The sequence below is a fragment of the Rattus norvegicus genome, chromosome 14, assembly GCF_021556685.1.
Source record: "Rattus norvegicus strain SHRSP/BbbUtx chromosome 14, alternate assembly SHRSP_T2T, whole genome shotgun sequence".
NCBI classification, from domain to species: domain Eukaryota; kingdom Metazoa; phylum Chordata; class Mammalia; order Rodentia; family Muridae; genus Rattus; species Rattus norvegicus.
The window spans coordinates 80,426,899-80,454,571 of NC_141547.1; the positions used below are offsets into that span (position 1 = coordinate 80,426,899).

At 44.0% G+C, this 27,673-nt stretch overlaps 1 protein-coding gene across 3 annotated transcripts in view; it reads right to left on the minus strand.

Annotated features, from left to right (window-relative positions):
* Htt (huntingtin) overlaps positions 1-25,558 on the minus strand; it is a 148,969-nt gene extending 123,411 nt beyond the window's left edge. The window contains 3 exon segments of one of the 3 annotated variants that reach the window (NM_024357.5): positions 4,266-4,386; positions 10,198-10,281; positions 25,192-25,558. In NM_024357.5, the coding sequence (NP_077333.2) occupies positions 4,266-4,386; positions 10,198-10,281; positions 25,192-25,391 (405 nt within the window). In that variant the 5' untranslated portion in view covers positions 25,392-25,558. 3 annotated transcript variants of the gene reach the window in all.
* Positions 25,559-27,673: the final 2,115 nt, after the last annotated feature.

Below are 27,673 nucleotides of genomic sequence, written 5' to 3' on the forward strand. Positions count from 1 at the left end.
GTGAAGTTCTAAGTCAAATCCTTTCTCCCTTCAGTTTTTTGCCAGGATATTTTATCAGCAACAGAGATGAAACTAGACATGAGGATTATCTACCGGGCCATAAGTTTTAAAGTTAAAACAGAGGCACACTTTGGAAAATTGATTCAGAAAGAGTATAACATTCCACCAACTTTAAAAAAAAATTCATGTGATGTGTGCCTGAGTGTATGTATGTGTACAGTGTGTGCACAGGAGCCTGCAGAGGTCAGAAGAAGGCACAGGATCCCCTGAAATTTGGGTTACAAGTGGTAATGAGCCACCTTATGTACAGGGAACTGAAGTCAGGTCTTCTGCTAAAGCAGTAACCTCTCTTAACCAATCTTTCTGGCTGGCCTCACCAGCAAATTTCAGACCCTGATTCTGCTGCTGTAGTTTGAACAAAAGAAGCAAATCAAGCTGACAAACATTAAAAAGACTACTTTCAAATAAAATTTAAGAGTACATCAAAGGGGTTGGGGATTGAGCTCAGTGGTAGAGCACTTGCCTAGCAAGCGCAAGGCCCTGGGTTCAGTCCCCAGCTCCGAAAAAAAGGAAGAAAAAAAAAAAAAAAGAGTACATTGAAGCCTGTTTTAGCTATATAAATGTTGTGTGAACCAAAACCTACTTTATTTTGTAGTAAAGAAAATGAAAGCCCTGTTAAGGGCGGAGCATGGCTCTTCCATGAGTCCTTCATGGGGTGGGGATAGAGCTCACTATAGCTTTCTCTCCCCCCCAACTCCCCACCTGCCTCCACACATGACTGCAAACAAGCTCTACCCATCCAACCACCAGCCTCGTAGTCTAGGCACCATCCTAGCTCATGCCTTCCCCTCAGCTGGGTCCTTTTTCCATTCCCTATCAGAACTGGCCAGTGAGCTACAAGAGGTCCCCATTTTCTACCAAGACACAAACTACTTAAATTGACCCTCAAGATACACCATTTTCCACAGCCTGAGAAGGGCCTCGTCTCCTTTCTGAGACAAACCTCCAGGTGGCAGGTAACAATGAGAAGATCTTTCCTGCTTCCAGCTGCTCCCAGCTGCTCCCAGCTGCTCCCAGGGTGCGACCTCCGTCTCCCTGGGAAGACTGTGCACGTTACACCATGGGTTATTTTTGGACACATTCACTTTACCACCTAAGACTATAAATCACTTGAAGGCAGGAACATACTACCTGGCTAACAGAACTCAATGTATTTTGAACACAAAAGACAAGTAATAGCTGCCCATTTTCTGGACTAGAAACTGGTCTTAATAATACGCACTACAATTCTTACAAGAAAACAAAAGTCCCAGACTACAGAGTGGACCATTCCTGCAGTCCTACCATTCCCTTCTCCCACCGTGCCCTGCCTTTCCTCTGTCACAGTGAATATACCTAGCTGGACCTGGTCTTCCCTACTGGTTTACCCTGAACACTGTAGCAGTTGAAAAGGCAGAAACGTGAAGGCAGCTATAAGCAGGAGGGAAAGAGTGAGACTGGCCTGACTTATTTTCAGTGCTATGCTGGAAGCTGGAATCTGTGCCATCAACTAGAAAGCACAAAGAAACAGGACGACAGTAGAGGTAGGCAGCCAAGATCCTGAACATAAAGCCGAGGCTGTGACAGTGATCGTGGCCTGGAACACGCACCAAGCCATCCTGGGCAGCAGGAGCTTCAGCAGGAAGCCACCACAGAAGAGTTTTGAACGAAACTGCTGCTTGCACTTGAAATAACAAGGATATGGGCAATTTAGACTCACATTGTCCTCTCTGCCCTTCCTAATGCCCACCTACCAATCAAGGCAACTTGTAATAGTTCTCTCTGTTTTTTTTTTTTTGGGGGGGGGGGGACGAGGGTTGTTTTGTTTTTCAATCTCCAAAGTTCAAAGATCAAGAACCGAAATGTCAAAGAAAGCCTCCTGATCCCACATAATGACAGCAGGGTGTCTGGACTTGGGGGAGAAAAAACTGAAAAACATATGTGAGCTATGTGAGAGTCACTAATTTACCAAGTGTGTAAATTAGGTGAAACCCATTCAGCCATTAGGCCAACATGGAAGATAAGTCACAAATACAACCCTATACTGGATGGGTTTTGACTACCTGACACAGCTAGGGTTCTTTGGGTGGATGAACCTCAAATGAAGGAACATGCCTCCTGAGAGTGCCTGGAGGCAAATCTGAAGGGCATTTTCTTGATTAATGATCAATGTAGGGTTGACCCAACTCACTGTATGCAGTGCTATCCCTGGATAGGTAGTGTTGGGTTGTAAACGAAAGCAGGCTGAGTAAGCCATGAGAAGTGAGCCAGTAAGCACTGTTCCTCCATGGCTCCTTCTTGAGTTCCTGTGCTGGCTTTCTTTTGGTCATGGTGTTTATCTCACCGACAGAAAGAAAACTAAGACGGCATCATGTGCAGGTGCTTAGGAAGTGACAGGAGCAATCTCCCAAAGGCTGCCTCACCTCACCTCAGCCATTGCTCAGCCTCAGCAGATGGATGGAAACCTGAGCACCAGAAGTCAGCTTCTGACCACAGAGCAAGCTAACCAACGGGCGGTGACCTGCTCATATGGGAAGAATTTCTCAGGCCAGGGGGTTCTATGGCTCCACTAACAGAAAGCAGAAAGAAACAGTGAACTGACATGCCACACTCTGCCATGTAACTGGACAAGAGTAAAAATCCCATTAGTAACGTGAATGTCTCACCAAACACATCAACACGCTCACATATGTGCCATAGAGACAGCTTCCATTTTATAACTGAGAAAACTCAGGTTCACAAAAATCAAGTACATCCCACCAAGTTGTTCAGTTACTAGGTGAAGGAAATCACTCTTCCCCGGGCCTGGAGAATCGCAGAGAGAACTGCAGCGGGCCATCTGAACCCACGTTCCCCAGCAGACAAGTCATCCTGAGTAAGGCTGGACTCATGAAGGAAAAGAAAGGATAATTGCATGGCCAGTATAATACATGGTGCTTTAAAAGGACCCAGGAAGAAAGTGAAAGGGCTGTTCTGCTTTAACACTAATAGGGAGGGAAATGACCCTTATTTAGGGAGAGTTTCTGGTTCATCCAGAAGCCATAATTATGAGGAGCCTTCAAAGAGAGGGAAGAGACAGTGTTTTGTACAGTGATCTAAATTTCAGGACTGAGACTCAAATCAGCAGGAGAGGGGAGGCAGAAGGAATATAAAGGCCCAAAGAAAAAGGATCCTCGCACAGAAAGTGAGATATGCATTCCCCTTAGCCATCTTTCAGCAGCAGTTTATGAAGGAAGAGAAGGTTGAGAATTACGTCACAGAGCCTACCTCCATGAGAGTCAACGTGAGGTAGAAGTGACACCTAAGACACTAGTCCCACTCACACAAAGCAATGTAGAAGTCGACCAGGACAGGCATGGGTCTCCTGAGAGGTGTATGTCAGAATGATAAAAACAAAATTGATTTTGCAAAATATTAAGAATGAGAACAGAAACTAGGCAGGGTGGCGCAGTTTTAATCCTAACACTCAGAGGGCAGAAGCAGGCAGATCCTTGTGAATTCGAGGCCAGCTCAATCTACATAATGTAATGAGTTCCTGGACAGTTAAGGTTACACAGTCTCAAAAAAAAAAAAAAAAAAAAAAAAAAAAAAAGGAAAGAATGAGGCCTGGGAAGGAGGACTTTCTCTCATAGCAGAAAACCCGGTGACCACTGACATAGTGAGAAAGGTGCCCAGTCTTCTCACCTCTTCTGGCACTGCAACTGAGTGGCTATTGCTTCCTGGCTCCATTATCCTGTCTGTACTCTCCTTTTTCCCCATTCAGGCATGCTGCCTCTAATTAGCCTACCCTGAGAAACCACCCTTCAACAACGAACAGAACTATTTGACCTCCATTAGGAGGGGCAGGAAAAGAAACGAAGGAAGGCATGCAAGACTTCATTCGCCCACACCCACCTTTGCACCCCCAGAGCTCTGAGGTTCTTCAAGCAATGCCCAAACAGAAGTGGCAGCCCACAGAGACAACCCTCTTAGAATTAGGCAGCCAGTGGTCACATAGACTCGGACCTGGGTACTATAATGGTGCAAAAGAACAGTTCCTGCTGATAGAACACATTTAGCTGTTTATGGGAAAATACCCCAGGCTCTCCAAGCCATATGCCCAAAATGGAAAATATGTAGATATTCTGAGGATGTTTTACTCAAAGCAAGAGAATGCTCATCAAAAGCTTTGTCTCTTAGTGCACGACAATTATGGGAGCGCGCCATCATCAGGAGGGGCGGCTTACTTTGATGACTTTGTTGAGGCACTCATCAGCCACCATTCTGACGTCTGACTCCGCATCGTCGCTGCACAGCAGAAACAGTTCCATAGCAATGCCCAAGAGTTTCTGAAATTCTGGAGAATTTCTAAGTAAGAGAGAGAGAGAGAGAAAGAGAGGTGGTCATAGTCATGAGGGAGCTAGGAGAAATGATGACAAAATACAATGAGCGGTCTAAATGGAATTTTAGAACAAGAAAGAACACTTCATAAAAATTAAGGATATCTGCATAAAGGCAGACTGTAGTGCACGGCCTACTGATACTGCTGCCCTTTCTTTGTAAGATTTCATCTAAACATGTTTAGAAGATACTGTCTAGAATTCTTAAATCAAGATTGCTTTTACTTTTACACGGTATCCCTGAAGCCTTGAAAACCCAGGAAGCCAATCAATCTCCTTTATTTCTTTTTAATCTGACTTTCAATGTGCTGCAAGATCCAGCTACATTTCCTCAGACTGCACAGGCTCACAAGGTTTCTCTGTTGCAAGAAACAGAATACTGGTATCACAAAAACCAGAATCTGGGCACTTGTGTGGATAGTTGTTTGTATGAAGGTAAGGTCAGGTGAAATCTTAATTAGTCAGATAAAGATAGAGCCTGTGATTGGGCAGTGGAAAAATTGGGTGGAGCTGAAAGTTTTAGAGAGGGGGCGACAGGGAGACAAGAGATGGATGGAGAGAAGATGGAGGAAGAAGATAAACCAGATCCATGTGACCTAAAAGAGCCATAGGTAGCTATGGATATCGGAAAGAAACAACAGAGTAAAATAGGGTACATTTGCCCCATCTAGGTGTGTAGCTTGTACTTATATCAAGTTTTATCGAGTTTTGAGTTCTTTTGTGGACATTTTGGGGGTTGAAGATTTACTGTTATTAATCTAGCTGATAAATTACAAGCCTCTGGAGTTTTCATTTTACAGGGCTAGGGGTTTAGAGCCAGTGGTAGCCAGTCTTGGCAGACTGGCCTTAGGGAACAGATGGCCTGGGAGTGTGGAGCAGTTCAGTGGCAGGTTAACCTCAGGAACCTGGGAAGATCTCAGCTTGCAGCTCCCCATAATGGCTTTAGCATGGATTTTTTTTTTTTTTTAATAATTACATGCTACATACTATTTGTGAAATGTTATAGGAGGTTAAGTTGAGAGCTCCTGCTTGGTATGGCATGATCCAACAAGCTAAGCCCATCCATTAGAAGAAGAGGCTGTGGGCCATGTGAGTGAAACTCTAAAGTATCTCAAACCTGTAATACGAGACATATCCTGGAAGTGATGCTGGTGACACAGAATGGGGCATGCCATTTCTAAAACATCAAAAGCAGACTGCTGTACTAGGATCTTAATCTAAAGAACTCTGTATAGTCACTTTCTCTTTTACCTCTAACAAGAAAGTTCTAGCACATGATCTTAATCCCAGTACCAGGGAGGCAGAGGCAGGGGGATCTCAAGTTCTAAGCAAACTAGAGCTACACAATGAGACTCTGTCTCAAAAGGAGTCGAAAGACATCCATAAACCTAAGAGAAAGAAAAGGGATCAATAATGCTCAGTACATACAGAGCAAGAAGACATGGTACTCAGAAATGCGATAGACATTATACATAAGGAATACAGTAATAAACTAGAATCTAAGGAGGAAAGTCTGATGCGAGAGACTTTCCCTCAGATGTCAGTCTTAGTAGTGCCAAAACAGAACGTTAATGACAGCTCTTTAAATGAGCTCAGGACTCCTTCTAGTAGCATCAACAGGGAAGGTTAATTATTCAACAAATCTATCCAAAATAAAATTTCTACACGTAGTCAGCAAATAACTTAGCAGCAGGCCTGATGATCTACCTGATTTCAATACTCAGAACATGTATCATGAAAAGAGAACCAACACCTGAAAGTTGGCCTCTAAATTACACACAAGTACTATGACAATGCACACCCTTTAACATAACAGACAACCAATCAATGTAAAACAAACAAAAATAAATAAAAGAAAAAAGAAAAAGAAAAGACTGTGCTGTATAGCAAGGCCTTTCAGAGTCAGGAAATTCTAAGGGAATGCTTGGAATTTATCAGATTTATAATGACCCTCTGTCCCCAAGTGTGCTAGCTAGTTTAATGTCATCTTGACGCAAGCTAGAATCATTCTAGAAGAGGGAATTTCAATAGATAAAATGCCCTTACCAGTTTGGCCTATGGTGCTTTTTTAAACATTAATGATAGATTTGGGAGAACCTAGTTTGTTTTGAGTGATGCCAACCCTGGGCTGGTGGCCGTGGGTGCTGTAAGAAGCAGGCAGGACAAACCATGCGAGGAAGCAGTAAGCAGCATCCTCCATTACCTCTATTACCTGCATCAGTCAATTCCTGCCCTGATTTCCCTCAGCGATGGGCTGTGATGTAGAAGTACAGGCTGAAATAAACGCTCCCCTCCCCAAGTTTCGTTTAGACAGTGTTTTATCACAATAATATAACTCCTGACTACGACACCTAGATTATATAAGTAGTAAGGACTGCTAGGGTAGGTAGGCTCCTAAAATGTTATGGTCCAAGTTGTACAGAGAGTTCCAGGGTTCTAGCGTTAGTGAGCTCTCTCCCATGCCAGGGTGAGATTTTGGTGATGCACTGCCTTTTAAGCCTATAAGTAACCACTCACCCATACCCTATGCATTCACTGATTGACCATGTTGGCTTTTAGAGGCATCAACACTTTGGTCTATCAATGCTTTCCTAGGGTTGAGTAAACATTTGTTCATATCTCCCCTAAAACAGTATCATGGCACAGGCTGCTGCATACATGAGACTCACATCTGAAATCCCAGCACTCAAGCAGCACAGGCAAGATCACGAGTGCTAGATCAGTACATAATCTTGTCTCAGAAAGAGAGAGACAGACCGAGAGACAGAGACAGAGACAGAGACAGAGACAGAGAGACAGCCTTCTTATGGCTATCCATCTGCTAGCACAGATGCTATCACCACTGCTCTTCAATCCTTTCGGTAGATCCAGATTCCACCTAGTATCGTTTTCTATCTGCTAGAAACACTTCCTTTAAAATGTCTTAAACTCACTGCTTGTCAGACAGGAGGTATTCCTCAGTGGTATGTCTGAAAACCTCTTTATTTCACCTTGTCATCTGACAACAGACTTTTACTGAGGTGAGCATGCCTTACAGATGGCACTTCCCTGAATTTTGGCAGGCATCTGCTATGAGAAGTAGGCTCTCTCCTTATTTTAGTTCAGGCTCAGTCTTTTTCCTGTCTTATTTCTTCTTCCCATACCCTCAACCTTTTGCTTCCTAGACATAAAAAACAGTTATTCTGTTTTAATGTTTCTTACACTGTTTTAGTGTTTCTGTATGCTAACATAGTTTAATTTCTGGGCCAATATTGACTAGTTGTTCTTGTTACAAATTGCAACTCCCTACACTTCCTTGCATTTCTGATTGATTTTTGTTGTGGTCAGCTTTGTTTTTAAGTTAGCATTCCTATCTGTGTCTATGGTGGCCGAGCGTCTTTCCTCTGACAAAAGTTCTGATGATCTTGACTGCCAACGTGGATGGTGACAATGTGCTACTTATTCTATCACTGCTGTGGTTGCTACAGCAAAACCCCACAGTCTGGACGCCTTAAAGCACAGCACCTATCTATCTCACGGCTCTGGTAACTGGAGTCTGTGCAGCACACAAGTAGAAGTCTGGAAGAGAAGAGAACAGGGGTGCCATGCTTCCCTTCCCATAACTCACCCTCCGAAGCTCTATAATCTGGCTGTTCCTGAACTATATATATATACTCTCTGTAGCAAGCCAGAAAATGTTAGTATTTGCTTGAGTTCTGCAAGCCACCCTAGCACACCACAAACCCCTCAACTTGAGAGAGGGTTATACAAATCTCTGATTAGCCACTCAGTGGCCTCCCACGGGCCTGTGACTGGTACATGAAGAGCCCATGAGACGAAGCTTTTTAACTTGTGGGATGTGACATCAACCCCACGAAAGCATGGGGACTAGATCTTCAACAATAGACTATAGACTAGGTTGAGGAGATACACATTCAGTCCATAACAACTAATAAAGATGAACTTTTAATATAGGAGACAAGAAATAAACATTGAGCCCAACCTGATTCCTTTCTTCTTCTCTTTTCATTTGAGAAGAAGTCATACCTTTATAAAGCCTGGGCAGCTAGTCTCTAATCATGAGCCTCCTGCCCAGTCAAATTTCTTTCTTGAAATACCGTGTGTGTGTGTGTGTGTGTGTGTGTGTGTGTGTGTGTGTGTGTGTGTGTGTGTATGTGTATGTGTGTGTCCTAGCTAATTTTCTGTCCAATGTGGCATAAGCTAAACTCATCTGAAGAGGAAACTTGAATTGAGAAAATGCCTCCATAAGATGGGACTATAAGCAGAAGAGCTTATAGGGCATTTTCTTAAATAATGATTGATGGGGAAGGGCCAGGCTCATTGTAGACGGGAGCACCCCTGGGCTGGTGGTTCTGGCTTCTATAAGAAAGCAGGTTAATCAGGCCATGAAGAACAAGCCAGTAAGCAGTACCCCTCCACAGTCTGTATGAGATCCTACCTCCAGGTTCCTGCCGTGATTTCCATCAGTGATGGACTTTTACATGCATGTCTAAGTGAAAGTTGCTTTTGATCATGGTATTTCATCACAGCAATAGAAACTCTTAAGAGATCAGGTCTAGAATCTAAGGATTCAGGAGGTAGAAGCAAGAGGAACAGGAATTCAAGGTCATCTTTTGCTATACAGTGAGTTTGAGACCTTGTCTCAAACAAATAAACAAACAAACAGGAGGCTCAGTGGATGAGAGCACTTGCTGCTCTTGCAGAGAGGACCTAGGTTTGCTTCCCAGCACCCACACAGCAACTTATAGCCTCCTTTAATTCCAGTTTCAGGGACTCCAGTGTCCTTTTATGGTCTCCGTGGGTACCAGGCACATACAGGGAGCAAATATATAAATGTGGACAAAACATTCTCACACATAAAATAAAAATAAATAAAGCTTAAAAGAATACAAATTAAATTATCAACATGCCATTCAACTATCATATAGCTAAAATTCTCATATAAGATGACAAAAAGAAAACATGACCCATGTGAGAACCCAGATACCCTTTTAACACAGCTGCAAATGTGGTAAAAACATCCTTTTTTTAAATGGATTTTTCTTGATGCAGGGTTTTGCTATGTTGCCCAGGCTAATTCCAAATTCAAGATCTTCCTGTCTCAGCCTGCTGAACGGGGATTACAAGCATGTACTATACTACACTTGGCCTAAATGGACTTGTGAGACACAGCTAAGTGTACAAGGAGCATGCTAACGCATCCAGAGTGGACACACAGAGTATGTGGATATAAATACAGCTCCAGAGCTTCTCTGTGTAAGCTCTAGCCATCCTAGAACTCACTCTGTGAACCAGGCTGGCCTCGAGAGTCACCTGCCTCTGCCTCCCAAGTGCTGGGATTAAAGGAATGCACCACCACCACCCAGCAACCATTTCTTTAGTTGTTGTTGTTTGTTTTCTGGGTTTTTTCTTTGGTGGGGGGTGTTTTTTTGGAGACAAGATTTCTTTTCGTAGGTGTTGAAACTAACTTTGTAATCCAGACTAGCCCTGAACTCATGAAGATCCACCTGCCTCTGCCTCCTGAAGGCCAGGTTACAGGTATATGCACCATCACCCTACTCAGTAATTACCTGAGAGACAGCTTTTAAAAAAAGAAAGAAAAACAACAACAACAAAAATAACCAAAAACAAAAAGAAGAGGCTGGAGAGATGGCGCAGCACTGGTACCCAGCGACCTAGCGACAATGGGATCTGATGCCCTCCTCTGTCACGCAGGCATGCATGCAAGTAGAGTACTCATATTCATAAACATATGAATCTTTTTTAAAGAACCAATTACCTGAGAGACTGTGCCACAATGTTTTCACATATTGTTAGACAGTGATTCACACGGTCCTTCTTGGTGGCTGAGAGTTCCTTCTTTCTAAAAAAACAAAGGAAAAGATATGAGCGTCCACTGAGGTGACTCTTCATTCGTTTCTATATCTCATTCATTCCTAAGTACATCTTGGCTACTATAGCAAGTCATAAACTCCATGCTGGGAAGAAGGCGGCATGAGGAAGGGATGATGACAGATGAGGTCAATCAAGAGCTTCCTCACACGCCACTCAGAAAAGTCAGAGATGTGAAAAAAGCAGCTTATTGTCCCCATCACAGAGAAAGGGGAAGTGGAGTGCCAACAACCAGGCAGGGATGAAAACAGGAAGACAGGCCCCACGAAATGGTAAGACTTTGGTGACAGAGATTGTGCAGAGGTTTCCAGCACAGAAAAGACCCAATGCCTGACAACTATGCCAGTACAGAATCTGTAAGTACCAGGGTCAGTGAGTATGTCTCCTTCATCTCTTTCCTAAAAGGTACACAGACTGCTGACTTGTAACCAAAATTTGCCTAGCAACAAGCACATAACTTGCTCCCATAGATGGATTGGGAATGCAGGTGATATACAAATCCCTATTGTATCTGCATGTCCTAGCCACCATCCTCCAATCAGAACAAACACGCCAACACTCAAGTGTCAGTTATACAGATAAAGACAGTCAGAAGAGTGCAGGACAGCATGGCAGCATCTTGGGTCCCTATATGATCTTCAGAAGCACAGGCTTCCCCACACCTCCCATCCTCATAAGCTCACTGCGGCAATGCTGGAATTGAAATCTAGCAAACGCTCTTCACCTGCTAAAAGATAAGCAAAATGCAATTTGCCAAACAACGGAAACTTATTGAGAGGGAGTGATGGGTTGTCATAAAGTGATTCCCAACATCCCTTCAGACTTTGACAAGTTTAGGAGGAGGTATGTGTTGACAGAAGCAGCATGTCAACATGCCAACTTTTCTGTAGTTACAAATGACTATATGGAGCTGTATCACTTGCTAAAAAGGAGTTTAAGGGGGGGAGAATGAGGCCTGAAAAGATGACTTAGTAATTAAAACATCTGCTGTACAAAGGGGTCAGAATCCAGATCCCCAGAACCCATTAAAATGCAAAGTGACAATGGCAGTAGCCACCTGTGATTCGAGCATTGAAAGGTAGAGATGGGACTTGAGTCCTTGAGCTAGCTGGCTATCAGTACAAAGCCTGAATTTGACTATGAGACCCTGCCTCAAAGAACAAAGTATAAAAAATGATGAGGAAGATTCCTGACATCAATCTCAGGTCTCCATACTCTAAACACACCCGTACACACAGGTATGCCTCCATACAAACGCCACACACATACATACATTAAAAAAAAGATTAAAAAAAAAAAAACAACAGCTGCACACCAATTATAGCTAGGCCCATGGAGTATTCATCTTACTTCTTTGAAGTGACAGAAATGAGCTGGAAAAAGTTTTCTCTGATGTTCATTCTCTCTCTCCCTCCTTCATGAGATGACCCGAAAGGATTATATGATAGCACCTTCTATGGTTTGCCACCTTGGACTGACTTAGTGAAGCTTATCAAACTATGACTTAAGGAGAATGCTAATCTTTTTTTTTTTTTTTTTCGGAGCTGGGGACCGAACCCAGGGCCTTGCGCTTGCCTAGCTAAATCCCCAACCCCTGAGAATGCTAATCTTAACAATGAGATGAAAACTCATAATTCTGCTGTTCTGTCCAATCTGAGGCACTGGGCACCTTGGGGAAGCTCTTATTTACCAATGGCCTTTCTCCAGGTCCTGCTGGCAATTCTGCAGACAGTGCTCCTTAGCTTATATCCCCATAAGGGAAGGTGAAGGGACCACATCTTATCTACATTACTAGCACTCAGCACCCACCTGTACAGCGTTCTACAAGAACTCATCAAATAAAGTAAATGTCCAACATGGGAGAATCTATTAAAGTAATTATCAGTACTAGTTTCTTGGGTGAATCTTTGGAGACCCGAAGGATAAACAACAATGATCATTAACTTTACATTTGAGAGTCTAAAACCAAGAGAGCAAAGAAAGGTAGAAATAATTAAGCTTTATCCAAAACATCCTGAACTCAAATTCTTTGGTCTGGTAAGAAAATTACTTGAATAGATAGATGGGGGAGTGGAGAAGGACAAAGCAAGGAAGGAGGAGTAGAGAACAGGCCGAAAGGAAAGGACCAATGAGATGGCTAATCCTAACTGACACCGTCTGGAATCAACTAAAACCCAAGCAGCTAGGCATATCTGTGAGGGACTTTCCTGATTGGATTATTAGAGGTGGGAAGACCCACCCTAAATGTAGGTCACACCTTCTGGTGGCAGCTCACATAAAAGAACATGGAAGGAAGGTTTCGCTGTTTGCTCTCATGTGCTCAATCTCTATAGCTAATTCATCACCGCGGTTCCAAACCTTCCCAATGCTGAGACCCTTTAATAAAGTCCCTCAAGTCATAATGAACACCAATCATAAAAGTATTTTCACTGTACAGTATTTCATAAGTGTAATTTTTGCTGCTATGAATCACAATGTAAATATCTTTTCAATGGTCTTAGGCGACCCATGTGAAAGGGCCGCTGGACCCCCAAATGGGTTATGACCCACATATTGAGAACTGCTGATTTATCCTGTCCCTGAAGGATTCCTTCACTGGTGTTAGAACCTACTTTTTCAGAACTCCAACATAGACTAAAGACCCCACAGCTCTCTAGGAATCTTCCAGGACTCCAGCACCAGACTAGGACTGCTGAGACATTCAATCTGAACAATTGCTGGATTCTTGGCCTTTCTATCAGAGGAAAGTCACTGTTGGACTACCCAGACCATAGTTTGTAAACCAATATAATAAATCCCCTTTTAAAAAAATAAATGTGTATATAACATATGTATACATATATACACATTTTATATAACATATATATAGTGGTAGTTTGAATGAGAATGGCCCCAAAGGCTCATATGCTTGAATGTTTGGTTCCAGTTAATAAACCTATCTGGAAAAATATAGCAAGTGTGGCTTTGTTGGGAGAGGTCTGTTACTGGGGGTGGACTTTAAGAGGTTTGAAAAGCCCACATCAGGCCTAGTATCTCTGTCTGTCTGTCTGTCTCCCTCCCTCCCTCCCCCCTGCAAACTGCTAATCGGATGTGAGTTCTCAGCTACTTCTTAGCACCATGGCACTATAATCCTACCATGATGATAATGGACTGAACCTCTGAAACTGTAAGTCAGCACCAATTCAATGTTTCCTTTTATAAGTTGCCTTGGTCATGGTGTTTCACCACAATAGAACAATAATTAACATAGGCTTCTTTTCTGTTCTGTTCCTTTAGAGAACCCTGACTAGGACAACCAAAGCAACTCTCCAAAGTTGTCCTCTAACTCCCACAGGTCCACGGCAAGTACGCTCATACACATACGTGAGGAAGCACACACACATACACACATACACATGCAAAGATCACTTGTTCACAGATTTACATCACAAGATGTCACTGTCAAAAGCAGGAGAATAAACTATCACAGTCAACCAAAGAAAAGATAAATCTCCAGTTTTTTCTTTTTACCTCATTCCAAACTATTTCCCAGCAAACTGAACAAACCCTTTTCAGGGAAAATTTAACCTTCTCTAACATCATAAAATTTTACTACTACATAAAGTTCCCAATAGTTGCTAGTTTGACTTAAAATCCAAATAACAGTTATTAAGTACCTGCTTTGCGTGAAAAGCAAGCCATCTACTTGCTATTACAATAATGATATTGTTCCTCTTTTTCATGCACTTGTACTCTGACCCTGTACATTCTTTTTTTTTTTTTGGTTCTTTTTTTTTTTGGAGCTGGGGACCGAACCCAGGGCCTTGCGCTTCCTAGGTAAGCGCTCTACCACTGAGCTAAATCCCCAGCCCGACCCTGTACATTCTAAGAGCAGCACAACTCCTCTATTAGAATCCATCTCTCATGACGCCAGGTTTAAAATTCAGGCCAGAACATCCAAGACTTAATGTTGCAGAGTATGTGATCACACACTATGAACCCTGAGATTGTGTTATTTATTGAAGAAAAAAAAAAAAGGAAAAAAACAAAAAACAAAACCAACTTGTTTCTCGCTGTGGTGTGGCTAAGCCTTTAGCATACACCTAAGCCTTTCTGGCTAGAATACAAACACAAACACACTCTTAGTATGCACTTTTAATCCCGAACAATGAGGGTAAAATTAGGTTGTAGAAGTCTAATTGAGTGGTAGACAAAGTGATGAGTCAGAGAAAGATTTGATAGACTAGATCTGCCCAACTCTCACCAGGAGAGAAAGGAACGGGAAGCTACTAGAGGAGGTACTGGGGGAGCTCCTGGGGGAGGGCAGAGAGAAGAAGGAGGTAGCTTTACCCGGATAGTTATAGAGAGACGGGTTGCAGAGAGAGAACAAGCTAGACACAGATGAAGACAGAGTGAACCAGAGAATGAGAAGGAGCCAGAAGATTGGAACTGATTGCCAAAGTTAGCATGAGGCCTAGCAGAGCAATTCAGGAGAGGCCAAGAGAGAGAAGCCAGGTTGAAACAGTCAGCTTAGAGAGGTATTTGAGCCAGGACAGCTAACTGAGCTGAATCAGCAAGCCAGAGATTAGAAAGAACAAGAAAGGGTGAGCTTATGGAGCTGTTAAGTCTTAGAAGTTGAAAATATTCGAGGCATAAATTAGATTGTATGGAGGCCAGCAGCTTTGAGAACTAAGCCTAGGTTAATGGTCAGAAGCAGTAAGCCTTGGAGAATAAGGTAGTTTTACATCCTTATACCAAGTGTCTCCTCTTAGCATGCCAAATATTCTTATTTAAAGTATGAGGGTCAGAAGGCACCCTCAGAACAGAGAGGAAACTAACAAGGAATATCAAAAAGTGAAAATCCTTTTGGTATTCTCTGCAAGTCAAAAGCCAGGACCTCTATCACAGACTTCTCAGTCAATTAGAATATGATCCCAATAGTATAACCTGGCAGCATTCAAGAGATTGAAGCAGGAGCATCAGGAATTTGAGAAGAGCCTTGAATATACATAGCAAGACTTTGTCTCAAAATAACAAATCAATTTGACCTCAGGCTACCTTTCAACCTCATTCATTCCTTACCAATGTTCTCCAACCTGTAAGGAACTCTGGCCCTTTGAACTGTAGTTTAAAAGAGAAGAGAAATGACAAAGCTGAAACTGTGTGGCATACATTTTCCAGCTGAGTTCTGTAAGTATCTGCCCTCTTCTTCTTCACTCCTGTCTGGCCTACAACTCAGCCCAGTCCTCTCAAGAAGTCAAGGTCGTCCTCCTGCTTCATCTCTGGCTCTTAGTGCTGGAACTGCAGCCCTCACCACCACACCTGGCCTAGGTCCCAGTCTGAAATAACTGCATTCTGTCCAATAAGAAAACCTGATGAAATAAATAAATAAATAAATAAATAAATAAATAAATAAATAAATATCTATAGCTATTTCATTCCTTATGAAATTAGATGGGATTTTTAGAGGTAAATCAGACTGATTTGCTTTTTATGAAAAATAAGATAGCTCAGGGTAGGAACTATATCAATAGGGTAAAAGCAAGCCTGGCTTTTCAACCACTTGAAACCACATCTTTAAAATGAAAACAAACTTCAGCCAGACTATCCTAAGTGTGCAATAAAGCACTCTACACAGGCTCACAATTGTGGGGGCATGTAAAACACAGACTTTAAAGCACACTGTAACAAGTCTTTTAACTTATCTAAGAGCTACTTCTAAAAATATAAATTCAGGCCCTCATATCTAAATTCTTAACTTTGGAATTACACTGATTGTTATTTTAAAAATGTGATTACGGAGGGTTAGAAAGATGGCTCAATGGTTATGAGTGCTTGCTGCTAATCCAAAGAACACAATTTCAGTTCCCAGGACCTATATCAGGTGGTTCACAGCCATCTGTAACTCCAGAAACATGGGATCCAATACCCTCTTCAGGGCACATGCACTCATGTGCATAGACTTCCACACAGATACACATACCCTAATTAAAAATAAAATTCTTTTTTAACAATGTGATTTCACATTAAGAGGGTAGACTGATCTGTTCAAGGAATTTAAAAACATTCCTCCTCATCCTTCTCAACCACCTCCTCCTCCTCCTCTTCCTCCTCCTCCTCCTCCTCTTCTTCTTCCTCTTCTTCTACCACCTCCTCTTCCTCTTCTTCCTCCTCTCCCCCCTCCTTCCCCCCTCCCCCCCTCCTCCTCTTCCTCCTCCTCCTCCTCCTCTTCTTCCTCTTCTTCTTCTTCTACCACCTCCTCTTCTTCTTCTTCCTCCTCTCCCCCCCTCCTTCCCCCCTCCTCCTCCTCCTCCTCTTCCTCCTCCTCCTCCCCCCTCCTCCTCCTCCTCTTCCTCTCCCTCCCCCCCTCTTCCTCTTCCTCCTCCTCCCCCCTCCTCCTCCTCTTCCTCTCCCTCCCCCCTCTTCCTCTTCCTCCTCCTCTTCTTCCTCCTCCTCCTCTTCCTCTCCCTCCCCCCCCCTCCTCTTCTTCCTCCTCTTCCTCTCCCTCCTCCTCCTCCTCTCCCCCCTCCTTCCCCCCTCCCCCCTCCTCCTCCTTTCCCCCCTCCTTCCCCCCTCCTTCCCCCCTCCCCCTCCTCCTCCTCCTTCTCCTCCTCCTCTTCCTCTCCCTCCCCCTCCCCCCTCCCCCTCCCCCCTCCTCCCCCCTCCCCCCTCCTCCTCCTCCACACATGCACACTCCATGCTGGGGGCAAGACTGAGGTCTAGAAGCTGTCCTGCCCATAGGAAACACAGCAGACTGAAGCAGGAATTCATAGCTTCTGATTCCCTGACAGTTGTTCTCTTATTTTTGTCAAGTCCTATCCTTACATGAGTGTTGCTGCACACTTAGACCACTTTCAGAAAGGTTTGGTGTTTTTGTTTTATTTCAAGACAGGGTGTCTGTTGTAGTCCTGGCTGTACTCGATGTAGATCAAGCCTAAAACTCGCAGAGATCAACCTGCCTCTGCGCTGTACAATGGAAAGTATTATTAGCAAGAGACAGTCCTTATTTTAAGGTAACTAGAGCCAAACATGGTGAACATCTTCAATCCTACAATGCAGGGAGTAGAGACAGGAGAATCCCAGCATGCTCAAGGCCAGCATGGGCTACAAAACAAAGCTGTCTTAAATAGATTAAACAACCCCAGAATAAGTATGCCAAAAGATCCTACCATGCCTGTGGTGGCAGCGAACACGTTTAATCCCAGCGCTTGGGAGGCAGAGCCAGGCAGATCTCTGTGAGTTCAAGCCCAGCCAGCTCTGCAGAGCGAGTTCCAGGACAGCCAGGACTACAAAGAGAAACCCTTTCTCAAAAAAAAAAAAAAAAAAAAGAGACTCACCCACTGCCATGACACACGGCACTGGCAGGAAAAGAAGCCCAGAAACCTGCCTGCCACATTGTAGAAAGCAGTGTGGGGAGGAAATTGCTGCCATGCCACATTGTAGAAAGCAGTGTGGGGAGGACATTGCTGCCATGCCACACGAGTAGCTATAGACACCTAGAGGCCTGCTTGCCACCATGCCAAACAGCACAAGCAGAAGAGGTCACCAGAGGCACACCAGCATCATGGCCTGCCTGCAGCAGGAGACTCTGCAATGTCCAAGTGTGTGGAGGGCAGATGGAAGAGAAAACGAAGCAGAACAGTCTGAGTGCTATGACAAGAGAAGGGACTGAGACATGATGGTGAAGAGGGATGCCCTGTTTTGAGTAGCCAGCCCTGCCACCTGAAACCATGGTGAAGTCCCAGCCCCTGCTGCAACCGAGGGCCATGTCTTGGGTCTATGGCCATGCAATGGCAGGGATTGATGTGATGTCTATAACTCTTATTGCCACTAGAAACCATGGAAATGTCCCTGGTCTGTGTGGCTACCTGAGACCATGTATCTGTGCAGAAATGGCTGTGGCACTCTGGAGAGCTGACACACCTCTCACCAGCAGCAGCACTCGGGAGAGTAGGCCCTTCACCTCACTGAGGCAGCACAGTATGGTGGCAGGGGCACAGGTGACCTAGCCTCAGGGTGAGATGAGGGAGAGCTGGATCCACTGCTCGTCTTCCATGGGGTCATGTGTGTGTTTGGGGAGGGGAATATCCTTCTCCCTCCTCACTACATTGGCTGGCCTAGTTGGAGCGGTGCTGGAGAGCTCCCAGGCTGACCAGCACAACTACCACCCAGGCCCACCCCAACATCTACGTCATCTGTGAACTGTTGGAGTACATGTCCAGCCAGTCCTGCTGACCCAAAGCTGCAAGAACTTGATGACACAGGGCAACAACTGGATAAACCAGTAGTAGTCCTGGAGAAGATCCAATATTGATGGTGTGGCAGAAGCCAGAGACCTTGAACCAGACAAATGCTTATTGCAGTGATCGTTTGCATGTGAGGATATGTGGACAGAGGGATATACTGTGGGACACACTGTGACACACTATAGCTTCCACAGCAGGATGTTTTCTATATTTTGTTTATTTTTGTTTGTTTGTTTTTATTTTCTTTTGAGGGGGAGGCTGAAAGGGCAGGGGGGGACATGGGACAGGGAGATGCATGATATGAAACTCACAAAGAATCAATAAAAAGTTTAAAAAAAGAGAAAGACCCTACTTAATGTGAATTCATTTAATAATATTAACTTAGTAACAATAAAGGGGAGGAGATACACACAGAACATGGAAGAAACTGCTGAAAAAAGAAGTATCCTCATTAGAAGGACAAACAAGAAGCTTGTTTTACACCACACACAAAAACAAGCCAACTTCAATAGGAAAGGCAAATCAATATGCCATTTACACAACAGGATCAGGAAATGTCTCATGGTCTCGAGTTGATGAAAAATTCATCAAAAAAGAAATAAAAGCACTTACCATAATGGAAAAGTATGACAAGTTGGACTTCACCAAAATGAGGAACTGCTCATTAAAAAGCACCATTTTCAAAAAAAAAAAAAAAAAAAAAAAAAAAGCACCATTTTCTTTGAGGGAAAAGATAGGCCAGGATAGGAGAAGGTATCCTCACAGCAGCACTTGTCAAAGCATAATAACCCAAACGTACACTAATAAGATGAGAAAACAGGATATATTCATACAAAACAGACAAACTAACTAAATGGGTAAATATTAAACCAATTAACATTGAAGAAAAGGAGCTGTGATACAAAGTATGAGCTATGAATGGGTGGAGCTGTATGATTCTAGTCATACGATATTCAAAACTGAATAGGCACTGTGGTTCAGTAGTTGAATGTGTGTGAAATTTGCTCAAGGCCAAGTTTAATCTCTGTCATAACTGTCTCCAAAAAGTAAGGAAACCCCAACAAGGTTTTTAAAGGCGTACACTCCCATAGCACTGCAGGAAGAGGCCCCTGAGGCCCCAGTGCTAGTGTCTGACTGTTAGTGGTAAATAAACTTTACAGTTATACATGTACATTTTAATACACTGTGTGTGCGCTGTGGCACTCACATGGAGATCAAACGACAACGTGTAGAAACTGGTCCTCTTTCTACTACATGGCTCCCAGAGATCAAACTCAGAACGGGAGAAAGCAACTTCACTATCTTACCAGCTCACAAAGTTTTGCTTTGGTTTGGTTTTGGTTTTTTGACTACAGGGTCTCACTATGTAGCCCTAGCTGTCCTGTAACTCTCCATGTAGACCAGGCTGGCCTCAAACTCAGAGATTCTGAGTACTGGGATTAAATATGTGGGCCACCATGCGCAGCCTACCCACATTTTTTTTTTTAAGAGAACAAGTTTCTAAAGCATGAAACTGGTAAGTAGAAAAAAATATTTAACTCGAAAAACAAAAGTAGAAAGTATGAAAAGTGCTGTATGTTTAACCAAGCACAGTTATAACTCTATGCATTTACCAAGTACTTCCTAAGTACTTGCCATGGTCCTGATACAATGGATTTAGTGACTAAAAACCAAACAATTCCCATCCAGCTCCTTCCAGTGTAGGAGTTACATGCAAAGAACTACCATATCAGCCATGCTAGCAAAATGAGGAGGGGACAGGACTTCCCATCACCTCCTCAATCCTCACAACTATCCCCACTTTAGAGAGCCAAGGCCTGGATTTGCCCACGATATACTCTCTATCATAGAAAAGGACGACTACACCAGAGCCTTTCCGGCTCATGGGTTAGCTGAGTGCGATGGAAGGTACTAGAATGTATAACTCAAAAATGACCCTTACAGTGTGCACCACAAAGGTATAAATCTAGTCAAAAGTCCATGACTCAGGGGAAGGAGATTACAGGTGCTAAAAGGGGACCCTGGTTCTGTTGTTTTGCTAAATAGACATGTTCTTAGACTACATTCCAAATATTTGTGTTTGAGAACCGGATGTGGTGGTGCATGCTTTCAACTCCAGCACCTGGGAGGAAGAGACAGGCAAATCTCTGCGTTTAAGGCCAGCCTGGTCTACAGAGTAGGTTTCAGAATGGTCAGGCTACAGAAAAACCCAGTCTCAAAGACCAGCCAACCAAATAAACAAGAGTACATATTTCCGTTTATACCTATAGACTAGTGCTATGTCAACCTTGGTCAAAGGAACCTCTTTCTACAGTGGGCAGTAATTCAAAGACTCAAAGTATACTGAGAATTGGTGACTGATGAACTGTCAGCCTAACTGTGACACCTAAATCAACACCCATGCCCAAGGTTCAGGGAAGGGAAGGGACAGGACATGGCTGCTGTACTCATGAACTCACTGCAGTTATGCTCACAACACAAGAACGGGGTCACGGGATACACCTTTAGTCCCTACACTGGGAGGCAAAAGCATTTAGATCTCTGTGTGTTTGAGGCCAGCCTGGTCTACAGAGCTAGGAGGTCCAGGAAAGCCAGGACTACACAGAAAAAGTCTGCCTCAGACCTGCACAAGAGCAGTCGACATTCCATTCCAGCAGGCAGCACTAACTAGATTCAGTAGGTCATTAAAAACAAAAGACATGGAGGTGGGAGGACATGTTGGGGGTACACATGGGAAGGGAATAGTGGGAACCTGCATGAGTTCAAGAAAGATTGTACATGCATGAAACTGTTGAAGAATAAATAAAACATTAAAAAAATCAGAGAATGTTTCATGACTTGAAATCACAAGAAATTCCATTTTATGTACTCATTCTCTTATATATTGCATGTGGCTGCTTTCATGCTACAATGGCAAAGCTGACTGGCTCTGATGGCCACAGAGCCTTCAACATTTACTATCTGGCCATGAAAGTTTGCCAATATTGACGGACTAGAATCAGAGTGATGTACAGACTCAGTCTCAGATGGCTTCTTTGCAGAGACTGACAGGATGACCCTACAATTCATGTAGAAATGCAAGGGACCCAGAATAACCACAGCAATTCTGAAAAAGACAAGGTTGGAGGGCACACTTCATGATTTAAGATACAAAGCAGTAGTCAGACTGTACAGTACTGGCATGGAACAGATCCAGATCAATGACAAAATGGAAGTAGAAACACTTACATACAGGTATAATTTTCCACACAAATGTCAATACAATTCAATGAGAAAAGAACAGTCTCTTTAAGAAAAGTGCTAAATTCCACATGCAAAAGAAAAGTCAGGCCTCTACCTTAACCACAAACTCAAAATGAGTCAGACTTTCATACAACTCTTAAAGTTCTTAGAAAAAGCGAGAGTAAATAAATCTTTGTGATTTCAGATAAAGCAGTGGTTTCTTAAGAATCTACCATACAAAAGACAAAATTCACAAATTGGACTTCATCAAAATTTAAAATATCTATGCTTTGAAGAACATAATTAAGAAAGTGAGTCAAGCCTAACTCCTGAGTTTAAGTCTTCAGCATTTACTACAAAAACTGGGTGTGGCTATTCATGTAACCTCACTATGGTGAATAGAGACAGATCCCCAGTGTTTGCTGGTCAGCCAGCTTACTAGAAATCGGCAGCTTTAGGTTCAGTCAGAGAAGTGGAGAGCAACAGAGAAAGACACTCAATGTTCTCTTTTGGCCTCTGCACACCCTACACACACACACACACTACTTACCATTCAAGAGTTGTGCTGCCCCCCACCTCTACTGTGATAGGGCATACCTATGGTTCCAGTACTGGGAGCATTTGGGAGGCAAAGGTAGGAGGATCTCTGAGTTCCAGGCCAGCCTGGTCTACAGAGTGAGTACAGCCAGGGCCACATAGAAGGACCCTGTCTCAAAACAAACAAACAAACAAACAAACAAACAGCAGGAATTCCCACACAGGAAAGCCTTTGACACGATCCCCTTGCAGGAAATCTCCTCTTCCATACACCCTCCTGGTAGATTTCTGACTCTTCAGATGTCGACTCAAAGTCTTCTACTAAGCAGACATTATTTGAATACCATGTCTAAAGCAGTCAAGCCTGGCATTTCCTAATCCCCTTCCCTACTGTACCTCATCACTTACTATGAACAAACTACCTTGCTCACTGTCTATGTCCCTCCCAAGAATTTTAGCTTCATGAGGTCATAACTTTGTTCCCTGCTAAAACCTGGAACTAGAATAAGTCTGGGCACACAGGAGATGATCAGCAAATATTGATAAATGAATGACTACGATCAGGAAACCTAATGAGGTCTATTAAAGGTGAATGTCAACTGCTTAAGGCCTATCGGACCCAATGCAGCCAGCTGAGCAGAGAACAAGTTCTCGGCTATTTCAACAGAAGCCCACGCATGGCTGTGACACTGGTTCTATGGAACACAATGAGAGTCATAAAAATAGAACAGATTCATTCTAAAACTGTTTTGGCTGGTCTCACTTTGAAAAAAGGACTTTTAAGCGGAGTGAGTGAACAGAATGCCAAAATCAAAGCTTCCAAGCAGTGAGTTTGTTACTTATTATTAATGAGCATTTGGTTTTTCACAGCAAAGTACATAGAAATATAAAATATACACTAATGGAGCTGACTTTGGAAAATGTTACAGTTGGTGATGTACAGTGTGGTAACAAGGGGTTGTTTAAGCTTTTAAAAGCTTTTGTTCCAAAACACTTTTGCTTATAAAGAATTTAAAAAGCCTGCCCTAACATATGCCCAAATTTTATCTGGAAGGACAAATGAAGTGTAACAGAGCTTGCTCCTGGGTACAGAGTTAGGAAACGGGAAGGGAGATGTTTTCATTATTTAGCCTTTTTTATCTATGGGACTGTATCATGTTTAATGAATTACTTAATTACTTATGCAAAAACAAACTAATTTGTGTTTGAAGCGGGTACAGAACACTCTCTCTGACAAAGACACACACACACACACACACACACACACACACACACACAAGTTTACAGAATATGTGGGAAATATGTAAACTTCCACAATTCCTACCACCAAGAGAGGCAGAGTCATGGTAATAATCTAAACAACTAACTAAAAAAATATTTGAACAGTCAAGCATGGTGCCACATGCCTTTAATCCCAGCACTGAGGAGGCAGAGGCAGGAGGATAGATCTCCATAAGTTACAGGAGTTACATAGTGAGACTGTCTCGAAAGCAAAAAGAAATTACTTATCTAGAGATAAGAGGTTTTCTATTCACAATTTTCACCTTATAGAAGATAAATTTATTCATATATTTTGTTCTACAAATAAGACAACATTTCTCCCCAAATCTTTATCTTTTAAAAGTAAACTCAGAACAGGGAAGGGATGCTATCAGAAACACAAAAACAAAAAAAAAAAAAAATTAGTAAAAATGAGCTTGGAATAAGCTCAGTGGTATCATTAGAACACTTGTTTTCTAATGAGTTTTAATGTCCTTCTTTAGTAGGTTGTTTCCTGAAAGTTCTCCTTATTAATTATACAAGTTCAGATTAGAAATAAAATGCCCAGAGTTGAGAGAAAGACCTGAGCTCAAGAAATCACGGGGCTGAACACCCAGCATGGACTTCCAGGAAATATCTTGAGCATCTCTTTTCTCTTAGAGCATTGTGACTCATGATCTGTCTTCTGTTTCAATATTCTCTCCAGTCACAAGCAGTGAGCTTCCAAAGATCTATAAGATGTCAGTAAAGAACTAAACAGGAACTTTTACTGGTACACGAGATATCTACACAGAGTCTGAGTGGTCCATGTTCTAAAACAAGCTTGACTGCAACACTCCCGGGTGTAAACTGCACAATACCAATGTATCCATTTTATATACAACAGAAAATAGATAGGCAATAAATATCAGTCCACTCTTTCATATATATGCACATACACGTATAATTTGTATTAATAATCACACATAAGTAATTCACCGTGTACTTGACAAATACAACTCATCCAACTGCCTGCAGACCAACAGAGCATACAGAAGCACACCTCTCCAGCGATGCTTAAAACCTTGTTAACTACACTGCACCATGAACTAAACGAAAACGCCAGGAGAGTATGAAGTGCCTCAAGTCACAGGCTGCTTCAAGTGTCACTTGGAAAAAGAATATCCCATTGGATGCGTTCACACTCCCCCGCCCTCAGCACTCCCGCCGAGACCTCCTAAAAGCATTATGTCATCCACTATCCGCACATCTCTCACGCTGTCCTGCACTCCCGGCTCCCAGGCCTGATGAGGAGGTAACCCAAGAGATCTCTGCCTCTCCAAGTTCTCTTCACAACAGTCAAGTGCGCCACCGCCCCAGTTTCCCCCGAAGAGAGAAACAAGTTCGTTCCCTAACTTCGCAAACTGGGAACCGTGAAGGCACTGGAGCCGTGACGCTCCTCAGCGAGTCCCTCGCTGGCCTGACCAGGTTGTCTCCTCTGGGGAAGGCCAAAGACCCCTCAAGGCAAGGGCCCGGGCCGGGAAGGCCTGGCCTCAGGGAGGTACCGCGACCCTCTGGACAGGGGACCGCGTTGGCCATGCCCAGCACGCAGGCCAGGGGCGCGGGCCCCGGGCGGGAGCTGCGGCGCCCGGACTCACGGTCGGTGCAGCGGCTCCTCGGCCGGACCTGGCAGCGGCGGTGGTGGCGGCGGCTGCCCCTGAGGCGGCGGCTGAGGGGGTTGAGGCGGCGGCGGCGGCGGTGGTGGCGGCGCCTGCGGCGGCGGCTGCTGCTGCTGCTGTTGCTGCTGGAACGACTTGAGCGACTCGAAAGCCTTCATCAGTTTTTCCAGGGTTGCCATGACGGCCTCCTGCCCGACAGGACAGACCCTGAAGGCTTGGAGCCTATTCGCACTACGCAGCGCCACTTAGCAGCAAGGTAATGAATGGGGCTCTACGAGGTAGACCGAAGCGGAACCAAAGCTCCCAGCCATCTTGGGCCCGTCCCGGCAACCCTCGCGGCGAGTGCGTCCCGTGACGTCATGCCGGCGGAGGCGAGGCCACGCCAGACCTGCAGAATTGACAGGCGGATGCGTCGTCCTCTTTCTCAACGTTTGGTCGTGGGCGTGCCCTGCCTCTGCTAGTTTATTAAGACTCTCCGCCCCGCCGATGAGGCCCCGCCCCTTCCCGGCCGAAGAAAGCTCCTCTGAGTGAAAAAGCCAAGCAAGAGGATCGGTGGGCGAGGCAGGCTGCCAGATGAGGGGCGGAGCTGAGCCGAGAGTGAGCGCGGCAACGGCGACAGAAAAGAGGTGAGGGGGTGGGCAGAGGAGTTGGGGAGACCCGGAAGGAAGGAAGGGTTGGAAAGGGGAAAGAAAGAGAAGAAATTTCCCTGCATAAAGCCACACTACACCTGGAGTCACCGGGAAGGCGACTGTGGAGCTCGGAACCCAGAATCCAGAGAGGCTCTTTTTTCCACTAGCCAGGCAATGGCCTGAGCTTCAGTCCCGAGCGCAGCGAACTGGGGAGCTTTGGTCAGACACACTACAATGAGACCCGGACCCTGGGAACTGCTATACCCATCAGCCAGAATCTAAAAGGGGGGTCTCATTGCCACCAGGGCTGAGGTCCTTGTCTCTAGAGCCTCCATCTCCCAAAGGTAAACAATTAAAAGCAGGAAGCTAAGAATGGTGCGAGTACACCCAGGCTGTTCCTTCAGCCTGCCTAGCAAAAAGTGTTGGCTTCAGCCGGGTATGGTGGTGCATGCCTTTAATCACAGCACTTGTAGAATGCTTTGAGTAGCATGCACAGAAGCTCTGGGTTTAATCCCTGCACTTTATAAACCAGGAGTGGTAATCATGCCTGTAATCCCAGCACTCAGCAGGTGGGAGGAGGATCAGGAGTTCTAGAGTTTCCCCTTGGATTCATAGTGAATTCAAGTCAGCATGGGCTATATCAGAACTTGTCTCAAAAGAAAAAGGAAAAGGGAAAAAGAAAAGAAAAAAAAAAAAAAAAAGCCAGGCAATGGTAGAGCACACCTTTAATCTCAGGAGGCAGAGGCTGGCAGATCTCTTGAGTTCGAGGCCAGCCTGTTCTGCAAAATGAGTTCCAGGACACAGAGCTACACAGAAACCATCTCAAACAAACAAACAATGTGCTGGCTCCTGAAAGAGCTGTCTGGAGGTGATCCATGCTGTGAGAAATCCAATGAAGCTTCGGGCTACCTGTAAGACTCAAATGCCCTATTCCATGGCCATAAGACACTCCCTTTTCTCAAAATGGTCAAGTATACAGAAACCAATATTGTTCCTATAGGGGTATAAGCAGCCCGCTCCTGTTAAACTGCCAAGGACAGCAGAGAAACAGTCTTTAAATTCCATGTCCCTCCTGTTACTAATGCCACTGTTGGATGCACAGAGCCAGTGCCAGCCCTCACATGAGGCAGTCTCTAACAGCTGGTCAGGGCTGGTAGGTGCTAGTAGGCAGACTTGGAAGAAGGCCCAGTGAGCCCTGCCTCAGCATTCTCTAGGTTATGGCATCCCTGTTCCCAAGTATGGGCAGCTAGTAACTGACTTCTAATGAATACAAGGCAAAGATAATGGGATGTCACACAGTTGTTAGGTTACAAATGTAAATTCAGTCTTGCTAACTACTAACTTCTCAGCTAAGGAACAATTAAGGAACAATTGACAAGACTTAAAACATAACTGCCCATGGCCAACAGTCAGGACAGACATTGGTGGTCCATCAGCCTACATAGGAAGTAACCCTGCCAACACCACTAAAGCTCTAAAGTGATTCTTTTGAGGCCGAGCTCTCAGATAAGGCACTGGTACCTAATTGTCCACTGTGAGTGAGAAGTGGTAACAAAAGACTGATGTGAGCCGGACCAAGATTCTGGACCCACAGAAACTAGATAGTTATAAATATGTTTAGCTAGGCAACTATACTCTGGTAATTTGTTTGGCAACAATAAGTATACTGGTTGGCTTATACTGCCTGGGAGTTATCAATAGTCATTTATATTCTCAAAGTCCTTCAAATTAAAATTCCAAATCAAGGTGTTGGCAGAGCAGCTTCCACTTGGGGCCTCACGCCATCATCCTAATTTCTATGAACACGTAAGTAATGGAACTAAGATCTAGTA